The sequence below is a fragment of the Pteronotus mesoamericanus genome, unplaced genomic scaffold (assembly GCF_021234165.1).
Source record: "Pteronotus mesoamericanus isolate MK-2021 breed Mesoamerican mustached bat unplaced genomic scaffold, CSHL_Meso_final contig_22, whole genome shotgun sequence".
NCBI classification, from domain to species: Eukaryota; Metazoa; Chordata; class Mammalia; order Chiroptera; family Mormoopidae; genus Pteronotus; species Pteronotus mesoamericanus.
In genome coordinates this window covers 7,365,965-7,379,650 of record NW_026555090.1, presented here as the reverse complement: position 1 = coordinate 7,379,650, position 13,686 = coordinate 7,365,965, and the positions used below count along the sequence as shown (strand labels likewise).

The following is a 13,686-nucleotide window of genomic DNA, read 5'->3' as shown; positions in this document are numbered from 1 at the left end:
GGTAGGGAGCTCGAATGTCAACAAGCAAAAATCTATCTTTATTGGACAGCATATGACACATCTCAGAGGAGTAGCTTTGGAAATAAGACTCTAGATGAGTGATTCTCAACTGAGGCAATTTTTACCACTGGAGACATTTTCGGTTGCCACACATGCACTGGGTGGCAATAGCACTGAGTGGGTAGGTATTGGGGTTACTGCTAAACTTTGTACAGTGCAAAGATGGTACCCAGCACCAAACAGTTTTTTGTCTAAAAAATGTCAATAGTTCCAAGGTTGAGAACCCTTGCTCTAGATGATGAGAAGGGTGGAAGACCAGTATGGATGGAGCAGCCCTGGGACCCTTACTGCCAGAGAAGATGATGACCAAGGCTAGCCCATGTTAGGAGGCACGTCATTCCGCTGAAAAACAAAAGTAAAAACTATAGGTCACACCGAGCTGCAAGCAGTCACCTGCCTTTGCCTTGAGGGCACGCTCTCCAGCGATGCAGTGCACAGAGGGCTGAAAACTGAGCCGATAGTGTATTGGTGTCTTTTGAGAAAACTGAAGGTTAAGTAGAACATCCATTCCGACAAATGAAGGTCAATGAAGGAAGTGGGAGGATCCATTTTTCACTTTGGTAAGCTATGAGTCTGTCATTGAACTCATTTGAATAATTTTATCAGCATTTCCTGTCAGCAATGTTGGATATTAAATGCTCAAAGAGATGAGTTTCTGGATTACCAACTAGGCCAGAGTCTAAGTGTGATAATTATAGTAATTATGTTCTCAGTATAAGACAGTATTAAAGATAAACAGCTCCTCCTCTGTATACTCCAAAAGCAAGGGCTCTGTTTGCCCCAATGTGCAACACGTAGTAGGTGCTTTTTGGTGTTTGTAGGTGATAGGATGAAAAGAAAGTAGAAGAAAAAAAGTGAGAGAAGACTAGGGGAGAGGAGATAAAGACCTAAACTATAATGTGAGTCAGGGGAAGATAACCACACACATGAGTCAAAGAAGAGCTGTGGCCTTGCCTTGACTTGCACGTGTAGCAGCAATGTGGCGACAGCTGTGGTATTAAGAACGGACAGTAGCACATACATCATTCTAGAGGGACACGGCCAGAGATTCGCCCCTTTGGGTCCAGGGTAAGGATCGTATGGGGAAAGTAATGTATGTATATATGTATACAATTTATTTAAATTATTTAAATGCGCTATTGTTGGACATTTATATTATTTTCTAGTTTTATCAATATGCATTTCAGAGATTCTAGGATGCATTTTTAAAAAACTTTTTGTCTTTGAAAATGGTGTGCTTTTGTAGTTTAAAAAAACTGTATTTGTTTCTTTCTTCCTTAGTTGTAAATATAGTAATGGTGAATCTTATCATCATTGGCATCTTACAGTGAGATAAAATATGGTATAAATAATGCTACAATAAATATCTTTAGTCACCGTTTCATCTATCTTTGATTATTTCCTTGAAATAAATGCCTAGAAATAGGATTGCTGGGCTAAAGGGTACTCATATTTTGAGACTTTTTGTTCATTTTGTCAATTTGGTCTTCAGAAAGCTGGAATTCAGCCATTCTCCTGCCAGCAAGATATTTATGCCTTTGAACCACTTCCAGCTTGTTGAACTAGAAAAAATATATCTCAACACTGTCTTAAGTTAGTTCATGTGTTTATTGGCTGTTACGTTTCTTTTGTAAATTGCTTGTTCATGTCCTTTGCTCACTTCTGAGTGGAAGTGCCCTCTTTTCCTGTGAGTTTTTTAGAATATTTGGGGAATATTGGTCAGACACAAATCTGCTGTAAGTATTTCTACCAGTTGAACTATGCCATTTTATTAAATGTATCATATTTTATGCACATAAATTTTATCCTTTGTGGTTGTGTGTTTGGAATGGCCTTCTCTATCTCAATATTATATAAATAGCCCCACACTTTCTTTTGATTTTTGTGTTCATTTCTCATATTAAAATGTGTAACATCTATTGTGAGCAAAATAAAGTAGGAGGCCAAAGTCATTTCCCTGCCATCTTGTTAGCATTTGTCTGAACCCTCGTAGGGTTGGCTGGCCGGCAATGAGAGGGTGGTCCAGAGCCCCTGGAAGCAGAGTGGGAGCCCAGGTGTCTCGATACGGAGGTGGGAGGTGTGGGGAGAACCTGTGGCCTGGTATCTGTTTTGTCACACACACCTGTACACATTGGTCCTTGCGTGTCCAGGGATAAACACGATACGTAAGCAGGAATGAGGAACAGCGTTCTCAGAAACGCTGCAGGGGCCTCTGTGTTTTCATCGGACCGCCTCTGCTTGGCTTCTCACTTCTGCAGTTGCCAATAAACTCAACGCCCCAGAGAGGTTCAGAGGGACCTGGGTGACAGCCATCTCCTGATCCCCGAGTACAGGAAGACACAAAGACATGCCAGCCCAGGGCTGCAGAAGTTAAGGGCTATTTCAAATGATTGTTTGTAACAACCTCCTCTCCTCCTATCAGTGTCTATGACCATGGGTACGGCCTCATTTGCAGAGGACACCAGAGGTCCAAATTTGAGGCTTCGCATGCATGTGGGTGGCCCCAACCTTCACACCTCCACCCCTCGGTGGGAACTGGCTCAGTCAGTCAGTGTGAGCCTGTCATTTCATCAACCACATGTCCTACACAGACAGAGCCCTCTCTTGCTGTCCCCATCTCTCACGGTTTTCCTCCTCTTGTTCTTCATGACTTACGGATTCAGCGAACCTGCTGCTTTCTGAGTCCTCTTCCTTCTGCCTAATATTCAAACTTCCTTCTCTGAAACTACATTTAAGGACCAGGTAGGAGCAGAAATTAAGTGGGACCCCGAGGCCTCTGGGTCCCCTGGGGTTTTCCAGTCTTTGCTGCTCACTGCTGCTGACCGCCGCCGTTTCTGTGGGCTCTTTCCTCCAGCTGACTTCCGTGCTGAAAGAAATGAGTTATCTTCAACCCAGGCAGATGAAGTGCGTCCCTGAGACGGCAGCGGCCATGTTCTCCTGCAGGGAGTTCTATCGGCAGCTCGTGGCGCATCTGGAGTTGATGGCAAATTGGTACAACAAGGTGATGAAAATGCTGCTAGAGGTGGAATTTCCATTAGTGGAGGAAGAACTGCACAATATTGATCTCCGCCTGAGAGCTGCAGAGGAGACCCTGAGCTGGAAAACAGACGGTAACTGGGCACCACCTGGGCTCTGGGGAAAAGGCCGAGAGTCAAGGTCCAGTAAAAGCCGGCCGGCGCTCAGATGATTACCTGGTCATCTGGCCTGTGTTTAAAACACAAATGTATCCTCTCAGGCACACAGCCCCGGCAGAGGAGACAAGGAGAGTTGGTATTTTCTTCTCCCTTCTCTTCAGATATTATTAGTATATTTAGAAAATGTGGGAGCCACGCACTGGAGGAGGCTCAGAGGTTGCATGGGATTTCCCGCGGCCTCCAGCCTATACTGGGCGCTCCACTAATGGGGGCTCTCACTATATTTTCATTGTTCCTTGGTTTTCTTAACTGGACTACAAACATCTTATGAGGGAGCTATGCATTTACGTCTCTTGTATCCTCCAATTCAATTCAATGAACTTTCATCTGGGGGCACTGTGGGGAGAATATGAGATGTGAGGTATGTGAGAATGGTCCCCACCCAGAAAGAGCTCACATTTAGTGGGGACAACAGACACACGTACAACAAAAATTATACAAGACAAGCTATGCTAAAAAGCTTCCAGGGAGTTAAACGTAAAGTGTGGTAAACCACAGGGAAGGGAGATTAATTTGTATCAGGGTCCTCAAAAGAGTTAACGTTTGAAAAGAAGGTCACAGTTGACTCACAGAAGTCTTGGAATGCCGTATTGAACAAGTTAGAACGTTATTCCGTATACAAGAGAAAATGACATTTTCAACATTTAATTCAGTGAAAGTGCCTAAATAATAAGATTCTTTAATCCCTGTAAAGTCACCAAGTTGCACAGGTGTGCCCCAGTAAGAGTACCAACTTTTGTGTGCTTGGTAGGTAAGTATCACCTGTTTGTTTCTTTTCCTCCATAATCAGGGTTTTGGTAAGAGTTGGCTTTTTAATACAACTAGAAAGAAAAAGGCTGATTATAATGCAGCAACCTCTGCAGAAAAGTCTTTTATAAAACCCATGAGTATCGAACCCCTACCTTTCACAGCCACTGGACCTTTAGCTATGCCACTGCCAGCTATTTCAATTAATTGTATTGCTTTTGGGGAGCAGGTGTTTGGGATTACGTCATTCAAATGACCGATAGTATTCATGACCTTGAACAAAGAATTCAGAAAACCAAAGACAACGTGGAAGAAATTCAAAATATCATGAAAACGTGGGTGTCTCCAATATTTAAGAGAAAAGATGGAAAAAAGGAATGCCTTCTTTCCACGGACGACCAGCAAGATCGAGTGGAAAAATATTACAGCCGCATCAGAGACTCTGGCCTTAAGATCCACGCTCTTGTTCAGGTAATAAACTGCCTCCCAGACACACCTACCATGAACGTCACGCATCGAGAAGTGTGTTTGGGTGCCAGAAGTGATTTGGAAATTAGAATAGATGCTGTGTCTTCTGCTGTCATGGATAGAAGTTTATACTGATAGCATTTTGGTAGCAGGCTGTCAAAATCGATCCTCTCTTAATGGCAATACCAATCACCCATTGCATGGCTGAAGTCCCACACCAAACCCCAAGGGGGCAGAAGGAGAAGGCAGGGACAGAATCCAAAATTATCTGCTGCACTAATTACCCGCAACTCGCCCGCACAACCTCGTGTGGAACTCCAGCGTCACCTTCGTGAGCTGGCTCTGTAGAACCCAGAGAGATGGGGTCACTGACTGCGTTTGCTAAAGAGGAGAAAACGAATGCAGCGGGCGGCACTTTGTGCAGCAAGGCCATGCCCTGCACTGTGATCGGGGCCACCTTCCAGCCCACCCTCAAAGGCTGAACAGTGGAAAAGAGCTGTTCGCGCTGCCCGCGCCAGCCGTGCTGAAGCAGCCGCGAGCAGTTCTGACGGGCTGAGCGCCTGCACCACTTCAGCAATGAATTACAGCTGCTGTTTGGGGGGGGGGGGGGGGGGGGGGGCGGGTATCGATGGCTTGAAGTGCAATAGAATGTGCTTTTGACTTTGATAACTTTCTTGATTTTGTTTTCTAGTGCATTAACTTCTGTTCTTTATTATTTCTTTCTAGTTAATTTGGGGGTAGTTTACTCATCTCTTTTTCCCTAGCCTATAAGGGTAAACATGTAGGCCATTATTTTAAGGTTTTCTTCCTTTCTAATACAAGCGTTTGGTGGCATAAATTTCCCTCTGAGCAGTGCTTTACTTGCATTCCACAAATTCGATGTGCCTCATTTTCATTTCATTCCGTTTTAATTTTTTTCTGGTCATTTCTTTAACTTAATGATCATTTAGAAGTATGTTGTTTAATTTCCACATATTTGGGACATCTCTGGATATCTTAATGAAATTTGTACCTAATCTAATTCTACTGTGGCTTAGAAAAAATACTCTGGAAGATTTTAGTCAGTTGGAATTTAGTGAGACTTGTTCCATGACCTAGAATACTGTTTATCCTATTGAATGTTTCTTGTGTACTCGACAATGTGTTTATTTTTCCATTGTTGGGTGTAGTGTTCCATAATTATCAATTAGTTCAAAGTGGTTGGTACTATTGTGCATATCTTCTATGTGCTTTTTTGGTCTATTTGTCCTACAAATTACTGAAGGTAGAGAGTTAAATCTCCACCTATGATTTTTGATTTGTCTATTTCATCTTTTAGTTCTGTCAGATTTTTTCACCCAGTGTTTGAAGCTCTGTTAGGTACAAACACATCTATAATTATTATCACATCCTGATGAATTGATTGTTTTATCATTGTGAAATTCCCTTTTTATTTCCAGTAATACACCCTTGCCTTGAAATCCTATTTTTTCCCCTTTTTGGTAATACTATGATATTTCCTTCCAGATTCACTGTTTCTACTTTTTACATTGTCCACCTTTTTCTACCCCTTTACATTCACACTATATGTTTCTTCAGGTGGAGAGGTTAAGAGTACAGATTGCTATCTTGATAGCATGATATTAGGAAGACGGTAGAATCACTGTACAAAACAGTCATAAAAATGGAAAGTTTTACAATATAGAAGCAAATACATGCATCTTAATAATACCTGAGAGCAACAGCATATTATCATTGTGTTATGATTTTTGTGCTGATGAACTTTAAGTCATTAAGAAAATCTTAAATGTGCTTAGGAAGGGAAAGTGTAGGTAGTGCATGTTAGAAATTTTAGAATTTTGTTACTTAAAGACAGGACCATGAGATTTTTTTTTTTTAATTCAGGGAGATTTAGTACATGAAAATGTTTGTAAAATGGTATGAGTCAGCTAAAAAATTTACCTCTGCAAAGTAGTTGTAATCTTCATTGAAGATATAAGATAAATGGGAAGTTGCTGTAAAAAGACTTAATAATGAAAATGGTGAAGGGCACTAGCCATATCGCCAGGGGAGAGAGAGAAAGAGAAAACAGAGAGAGAGGATATGTGGATTTGTTCATGTGTAAATATTTTCTAAATCATTCAATGGGATGAAGGTTTTTAGTTCATATTAAATGCCAACAGCAAAACACTCCATCTCATTTCTAAGGATTATCCAGGAACTGCTTTACTGGTTTGAACCCTGACTGTCTTCTAAGCCTTGAATCACATGCCTGCGCCCCTCCGCTCCCTGCTTCACGCACCCTGGCTTCGGCTTCGGCGCAGTTTTCTTCGCAGCCCCTCCGTCAGCACCGGCGGTGCACACGCTGTGTCCCGCAGCATCCCTGCTGGGAAGGCGGCCCAGCCAGCCCTCTTTCCCTAGAAACAGGATGAGACACCGTCCTCCCTTTATGGGTAAACTTTATGTTCCCTTTAATGAATGGTGAGTCCCATCAGATAGAATGGATTTGACAGACATTTGATAGCAATTCTTCACAAGAATGTTTTTCCTCCATGTATTATTTGTTGTCCCATTAATGATGATCAGACCTTCCTTCTTATTAAAAAGGGTTTATATAACTTCTTTATTTTTTTTAGGAAAACCTGGGTCTTTTTTCAGCAGACCCGGCCTCCGATATCTGGAAGACTTACGTTAACTACATTGATGACATGCTGCTGGATGGATTCTTTCTGGCCATTGAGTGCTCCCTCCAGTACCTCCTGGAAAATACTGGTATTCGCCGGCTTGTGGGTGTGGGTTATGAGAGGAATGGTAACAGTAATGGCATCTGTTGAGTTACAGTGACGCGCAACCGAGCACTTTGTGACTTTTCCCAAAAACACGGTGAACATTTTGTGAATTATACACAGTAATACAGCAAAGGTATCGAGTTTCTAAACTGTTCAAACACAAGAGTCTTTGGTTGTTCCAAAACTCAGATGACAGACCAGGCTCTAAGACAGTGAAGTTCAAAAGCAAAAACGTAAAAGTCAAGTCACTCTAAATCAAGCTTCAGTAAAGAGTAGTGACTAAGCTGGAATACTGGGTACCGGGAGGCACAATTAGCAGCTTCAGCTGGATTTGACTTGAGGCAATGGGGTGGGCAGTCTTTGCCTTCACGCTTGCTATACTCTGTCTCTGTAGCTTTTTTAGAACTCAGAGAGGCTGTAGTAGCCAGGTCAAGTGGAAGAAGTTTTTCTCTGTGAAAAAGAACCAGACAAAAGGCAGGGAATGAGGTAGCTTTCAGAAGGAAAAGGAATGTGAAGAAGGTAATGGGCACTCTTTGAAGGTTAAACGATAGCTAAGGGCTTTGGATCTATGGTAGTAGATACACTGGGTTAAGCTGCAGAGAATCAAATATATTACAGTAAGAGCTAACCTTGGCTGGTAAGGGATGGGATGGAAAGGGCAGAAGAGGTCAGGGATAAAGTTGAATTAAATCTTTCACATTGGGTAGATTCTGAGGAGCTCAGCAAGGGTCATATTGAAGAATTCATCAAAATGGAAAGGCAGAAGTGAATATTTTGAAGTCGGAAGATGAAGGTGAGATGAGACTTTAAGATGTCAAGCCCAACCCAAGGAAAGAAATCAAATGCAGAGTTAGAATAGGCAGGTCGAGATCCATGTCCAGAAATCCCGCCCATGCAAAAGGGCACATGCCAACCCCTAGGCTGAGCTAGAGAGGAGCGAGGCCCAGTGTTGGGTGGAGCTCAGATGGGCAACATTCCTCGGCCCACCCTCCATGGTCTTTGTTGGTGGGGAGACTGAGGTCAAAGGCAGGGCATTTGCTTGCAGGGTGCGGGGGTGCCACAAATCAATGAAATGCAGCAGCAGGACACAGGGATGCCAGCACAGTCAGCCAGCAAGGTCACCTTCTAGATCCTGGGGGCAAGCCGCCAGCGAGGCACAGAACTGGAGACTGGAGAGCTTGTTCCCAGGGACCAGGCCTGGAGGTGCCCGCCTAGGTGAGCACCCCAACCTCCTATGATGTTGGAGGTTTGGAATTTCTGGCCTCTTGTCCCTCCTCAGAGATCTAGGAAGACGCCAGTGGGTGTGTGGTGCTTAAGAGGTGGTCCCTAAATGCAGTGACTCGCCTTTGACCAATCGCTCCCCTGACCTGCATGGTCTGACGTGCGGGTTGTCTTCGTCCCGTGAGAAGGAGAGAATGGGAATGAGAAGATGGAGAGAGGAGATGATAATGTTTTTCCAAATTGCCAAAGTTACCTTTTCTCCATGGAAATGGTAGGAAATGGGTGCACGCTTTCTTTACACTGTAAGAAGGGAAGGAGCTAGATTTAGCAGCTGCTTGAGGCTGAGGAGCTACAGATAAAAGGGAAAAGGTAGTGGTGAAGGTAAAGGTGAAGGGGCCTAAAGGCAGTGGCCTCTAGGAAGAAGAAAATCATTGGGACCCTTCACAGAAGCCCAGCTGGGCAACTTGATTACCCTGGTCCACCCTACCATTTCTACCTTCCCTTGTTTGGTCAGGCAAACATCATTCCTATGCTTTGGTCTGGTGGCCCAGTCATTTCATAGAGTGCAAACCCTGCCTCAGTCAAATTCTACCCACTGTCTCCAGATACTGCCTTCCCCTGCTTAACCTCTAAAGTGATTTGCTCACACCAAGGTTGTGGAATCACCAGGACCATCTATAGTGGACAATGGTTTGCATGGTCACTATTTTGGCATTGCACCTAATACAGGACTTCGGTACTCATGACAGCACATGGGGCAAAGCTCTCATAGACTCTAACTATTCTTGAAAGTCTTGTAAATCCTTTAAATTATATGCAACCTGGCCTACTAAATTAGAAGTATCGAATGCATGCAGGAATGCAGAATATATCATGAGTACATATGCAAAGCAGAATCTTAAAAGTTGTTGTTTTTTTTTTTAACTGCTCTACAGTTGTAGCATAGTTACTATGATACTGGTAAGCTTTCATTCTCTTAAGTTAAATGTGCATTATATGGGACACTCCTGAGTCCAATAACACAAATTCATCATTCCAACATTTTGAGGGCCAGAGTCTAGTTTTACATACCTTTGAGGAGCCCACGGGTTTGTCTGTTTTTTGTGTTTTGTTTTGTTTTGTTAGGGAAAATGATAACAAAACTCCATCAGTAATGCAGCTTAAAGGGCAAATAAGTTTATCGCCCAAGCTTGGCCCAAAGCAAGCGCCCCAGGTTAGGGGGCAAGCCCCTTCCATCCTATGGTTCCACCACCCACCAGGGCTTGGTCTTCATTCTGTGCTTCAGCTGGGTCACCAGCCCGTGGGAGGGGAGAGAGGGCTCACCCGCTGCCTCCAAGGCCCCAGCCCAGGAGTGGCACCGCCCCTTCTCCCCACATCCCACTGGTGAGGGAACCACACCTCTCTGCAGCTGGGAGGTGCCACGTGCACACTCATAACTCTATTTCTGGGAGAAGGGGACAGTAAATTCCAATGAGTAGTCTCTGCCACCCTCAGTGTCCAGCACGTAACAGTCTCCTAAATTTTCCTACCATCAAAAAGATATATGAAAATAAGTGGTTACTGATAAAAGTTTAAGAGTTTATCTTGTTCTTAGTATATCTTACTCCATGTTATATTTTGATTTAAATTTAGCAAGGCGAGTTGTCTAGCAAGTAATTAGGACTTTTCAAATTACTTATAGTGTTTTAATTTTTTTTTAATCACCACAGACCTACAGAATTAAAATAGGTAATGTTTTTAGAGGCCAGAAGCAGAACAGGCAGAATGGTAACATCTCTGCCTTTCATACCTGCGCAACCTGGGACAGGCCCCCATCCCCCTAGTGGCTGCCAGTGGTATTGTCAGGTCTGTGCCTGGGAAGAAATCAGCTGCTTCCAAAAGCTTGCTCTGCAAAATCAACCTCTTCTCAACTAGAGGCTCTACTGCCTCCCAGGAGGCTTTTGAGAACCTGGAGGGGAACTGGCTTGAGTTGATCGGTCACTGCGATGTGCTCTCTGAAGACAAGGAGAGGAACTGTCTGCAGAGTCCACGACAGCCCCACACCAAACTTAAACTTGACCGGTTCAAAATGTCAGTGCTTCGCCTGCTGATAAACACTGCAAATTGTCACCCTCCCCCTTCCTGGGTGTTAGCAAAATTTATATTTCCATTTTCTATGCCTGAACAGCTCATTTAGAGGAAAGAAATGCTCTCAGTGTTTTTAAAACGGTACTTCTCTTTGCCTATTTTACCTATTTTCCTTTCTTTCTTTTTTTTTTTTTTTTTGTCCTTGTTTTTCAGAATGTAAGCCAGGACTCAACCCAATATTTGAAGCACAGCTGAGCTTAGCAATCCCAGAATTGGTTTTCTCTCCATCTCTGGAGTCTGGAGTGGAGGGCGGCTTCTATGCCATGGTTGAGGGTCTCGTCACCAGCATTTTTAGAATAGCATCTTTGGTGCCACGGCTTTCCCCACAAAACAGCGCTCCCCACTATCAGGTACTGGTCCTGCAGCCACCCCGCCTTCCGGCCAGACCCGGGACTGGCGGCAGGGTGCTGGTGTGACTGCCTGCTGTCGTCTTGCTCCCCAGGTTGACCTGGAGGCCATGGCCGACCTGGCAAGGATGCGGCGCATGCTCATGGACAGAGTTCAGGGCGTGATGGCCCTCTGCTGCAGCTACCGAAACACCTTCAGCCAGTACTCCCACCTCTACGTGGAGGACCGGAAGGAGGTTCTGGCCCAGTTTCTCTTGTATGGGCATGTCCTCACCCCTGAGGAGATCGAAGCCCATGCGGAAGATGGCCTCCCAGAGAACCCGCCCCTCCTCCACCAGTTCAAAGCCCAGATTGACTCCTACGAAAAGCTCTATGAAGACGTGTGCAGGCTGGAGCCCACCAAAGTGTTCGACGGCTGGATGAGGATCGATGTGCGGCCCTTTAAAGCATCGCTGCTGAATCTAATTAAGAGGTGGAGCCTCCTGTTCAAACAGCACCTCGTCGACTATGTCACCAGCAGGTAACACGGTGGTTTCCTCGGCTTTCTGCCAGCATCCCAGGCTGTCGGGAGCGCCATGTTTGTAGTTGCCGCCATATATTTGCCCATGGGCTCGTTGGTTAAGTGAGTTAAAATAGCTAGTTGGAAGTTCTAGGCTTTGGGACACCCGTGGTGACTTTTGTCCTGCCCTTTCCTTTGTTCACCAGATGTGGCCTGTTTTTGTTTTATTTTTCATTTGGCGCCCAGTGTGTGAAAGGCACTCAGTAAGTGGTAAATAATGTTCAATGCAACAATAACAGTTCCAACCTCCCTTCCCAATTCTGGCTGTTTAATCTCTTTAAGCCTGAGAGGCAGAGGGGGTCTAATGGGCCTCCCAGATTCTATTTCTATCACTTACTCCTTGGGTCAGATCTTCCCGCTGTGCAATGTGGGTGTCACTAAACCGCCACCCTCCTGGTGCCTGCCTGTGCCACTCTAGCCTTGCTCCAGATTGGATCTGAAATTCTGCCTGTTCCACCGGGGACCCAGACCGCTCAGCCTCGCGCCAGGCCCTCCGCTCCAGGGCCTCAGCCTCTAGGTGAATAGTCAAGTTGGAGGGCAGTCTGCGGTCACTTCACGTTAGCCTTGTCCCCACAGATCCCCCGCAGTCAGGGGCTCGCCTCCCACCCCCTTCCCACAGAACCCCGTGGTGGGTGCCACCATCCCCTGTTCCGCGATCAGCCCTTGGGGCCAGCTGATGCTGTAAGACACTGACCCTCCCCTCCCCGAAGTTCGGGGCTGGTCTTGCTGAACACTGCGGCTGGCCTGCTCAGCGACCTGGGAAGGAAGCAGCCAGGTTGAAGAGGTGTCCGTCTACAGACAGATTCAGAGACTTTGAGGGGTGATGGCCCGCCCCGGGAAAACCACAGGAAAGCAGCGTGGGATGTTTCAGACAGGGCTTTGTAGGTGTTTTTTAAGAAGAGGCCAGTGTTCCACCTTCAGAGAGGCAAGCAGAGGAAGCCATGGGGGGCCGGAGGAGGGGACCGTGCCAGCCCCGAAGGGAGTGATGTGGGAGGGACAGCGGCTCTGCGATCCCTCTCCAATAGCAGGTCTAGTGGCCCAAGATCAGGGGGGTGTTTTTAAAATTTAGGTTTTGTTGTCGTTTAGGTATGGCGAGGCCAACAGATAAGGGCATTGGCATTGAAAAGACAATTTGTTAGATTCGTAGACCCCAAGAGGACAGGGCGTGCCGCACGGGGCAGGGCACACGGGGAAGCCCCCGGTGCGGTCAGGGGGAACGCGGGCCATGGGGAGCCACGCGGGAGAGCCGTTACTGCGGTCCCCATGGCAAAGAGCGGTGATCCAGGGTAAGCAGGTTCAGGATTGGCTAGTTTCAATGATTTCAACAGGCTCTGGGCTGTCCTTAGCCGCCCGGCTCTGGGCCCTGGGGTGGTTCGTGGAGGGGACAGCGGCATGGAGTGTGAGGAACAGTAACAGGAGGTGGCTGGGGGTATAGACTCTGGACTGATTGGTTTCAACCTGCAAAGCATGATCAACGGCGAGCCCATTACAATCTCTAGGAATTGACTCATCCCAGGAGGGGCAGTTCCTCCAGGGTCAGCCAGGCGCCAGCTGTCAGAACCTTAGGGACTCGCGGTTGACGCAGGACACAGTGACTGACAGCCGCTGCCATGAGTCTCTCCCAGGCAAGGCTTCACATGATCTAATGGTTGGTTTCACAGGATAAACACCTGGGAGAGCGGGTAGGAGACTTTATTTCATGTTCTTGAACCCCTATTTCTTTACCTCTGAACAAAGATAATATGATGGATTTCTGTAAGGTGACTTCCAGTTTAATCAGTTGGTGATTTCATAAACAACTTTGCTACACTTTAGGAGAGCGAGTTGTTGTGTTCTTGAGGATTAGGTAAAATAGACAGAATAAGAACAATAGAAACCACTTATTTCTGAATGTCTGCCACGTGCCATGTAAGTTTGTGATGCCCGCCTTCCCGCAGTGGGCGTCAGGGTTAACTCGCTGTGCCTGATTCTGCACATACACTTCATTTCCTGTCACAAGTCTAACGCCTTTTATCATTTGCCTTATTCAGCTTGGGCTGCTGTGATATTGTGATTTATAATAGCAAATACATATTGGGTCTTTGTCCTCGTTTCTGTCACAGAGCTCCTAAAACCCTTTGAGTTGCCCCAAGCGATGGGAGCGATAAAGGCGTCTTCTGTTATGTTACTTAGGTGACTTTCGGACCCCACCTGTG

General features: G+C 45.7%; 1 protein-coding gene across 2 annotated transcripts in view; it reads left to right on the top strand.

Moving 5' to 3' along the window:
- The window catches only part of DNAH9 (dynein axonemal heavy chain 9), a 301,438-nt gene that overhangs the window by 40,059 nt on the left and 247,693 nt on the right, over window positions 1–13,686 (top strand). The window contains exons 13-17 of one of the 2 annotated variants that reach the window (XM_054571228.1): window positions 2,915–3,168; window positions 4,223–4,472; window positions 7,085–7,220; window positions 10,739–10,935; window positions 11,028–11,452. In XM_054571228.1, the coding sequence (XP_054427203.1) occupies window positions 2,915–3,168; window positions 4,223–4,472; window positions 7,085–7,220; window positions 10,739–10,935; window positions 11,028–11,452 (1,262 nt within the window). Of the gene's footprint in view, window positions 1–2,914; window positions 3,171–4,222; window positions 4,473–7,084; window positions 7,221–10,738; window positions 10,936–11,027; window positions 11,453–13,686 lie in introns of both variants that reach the window. The other variant, XM_054571229.1, reaches the window with a different exon arrangement.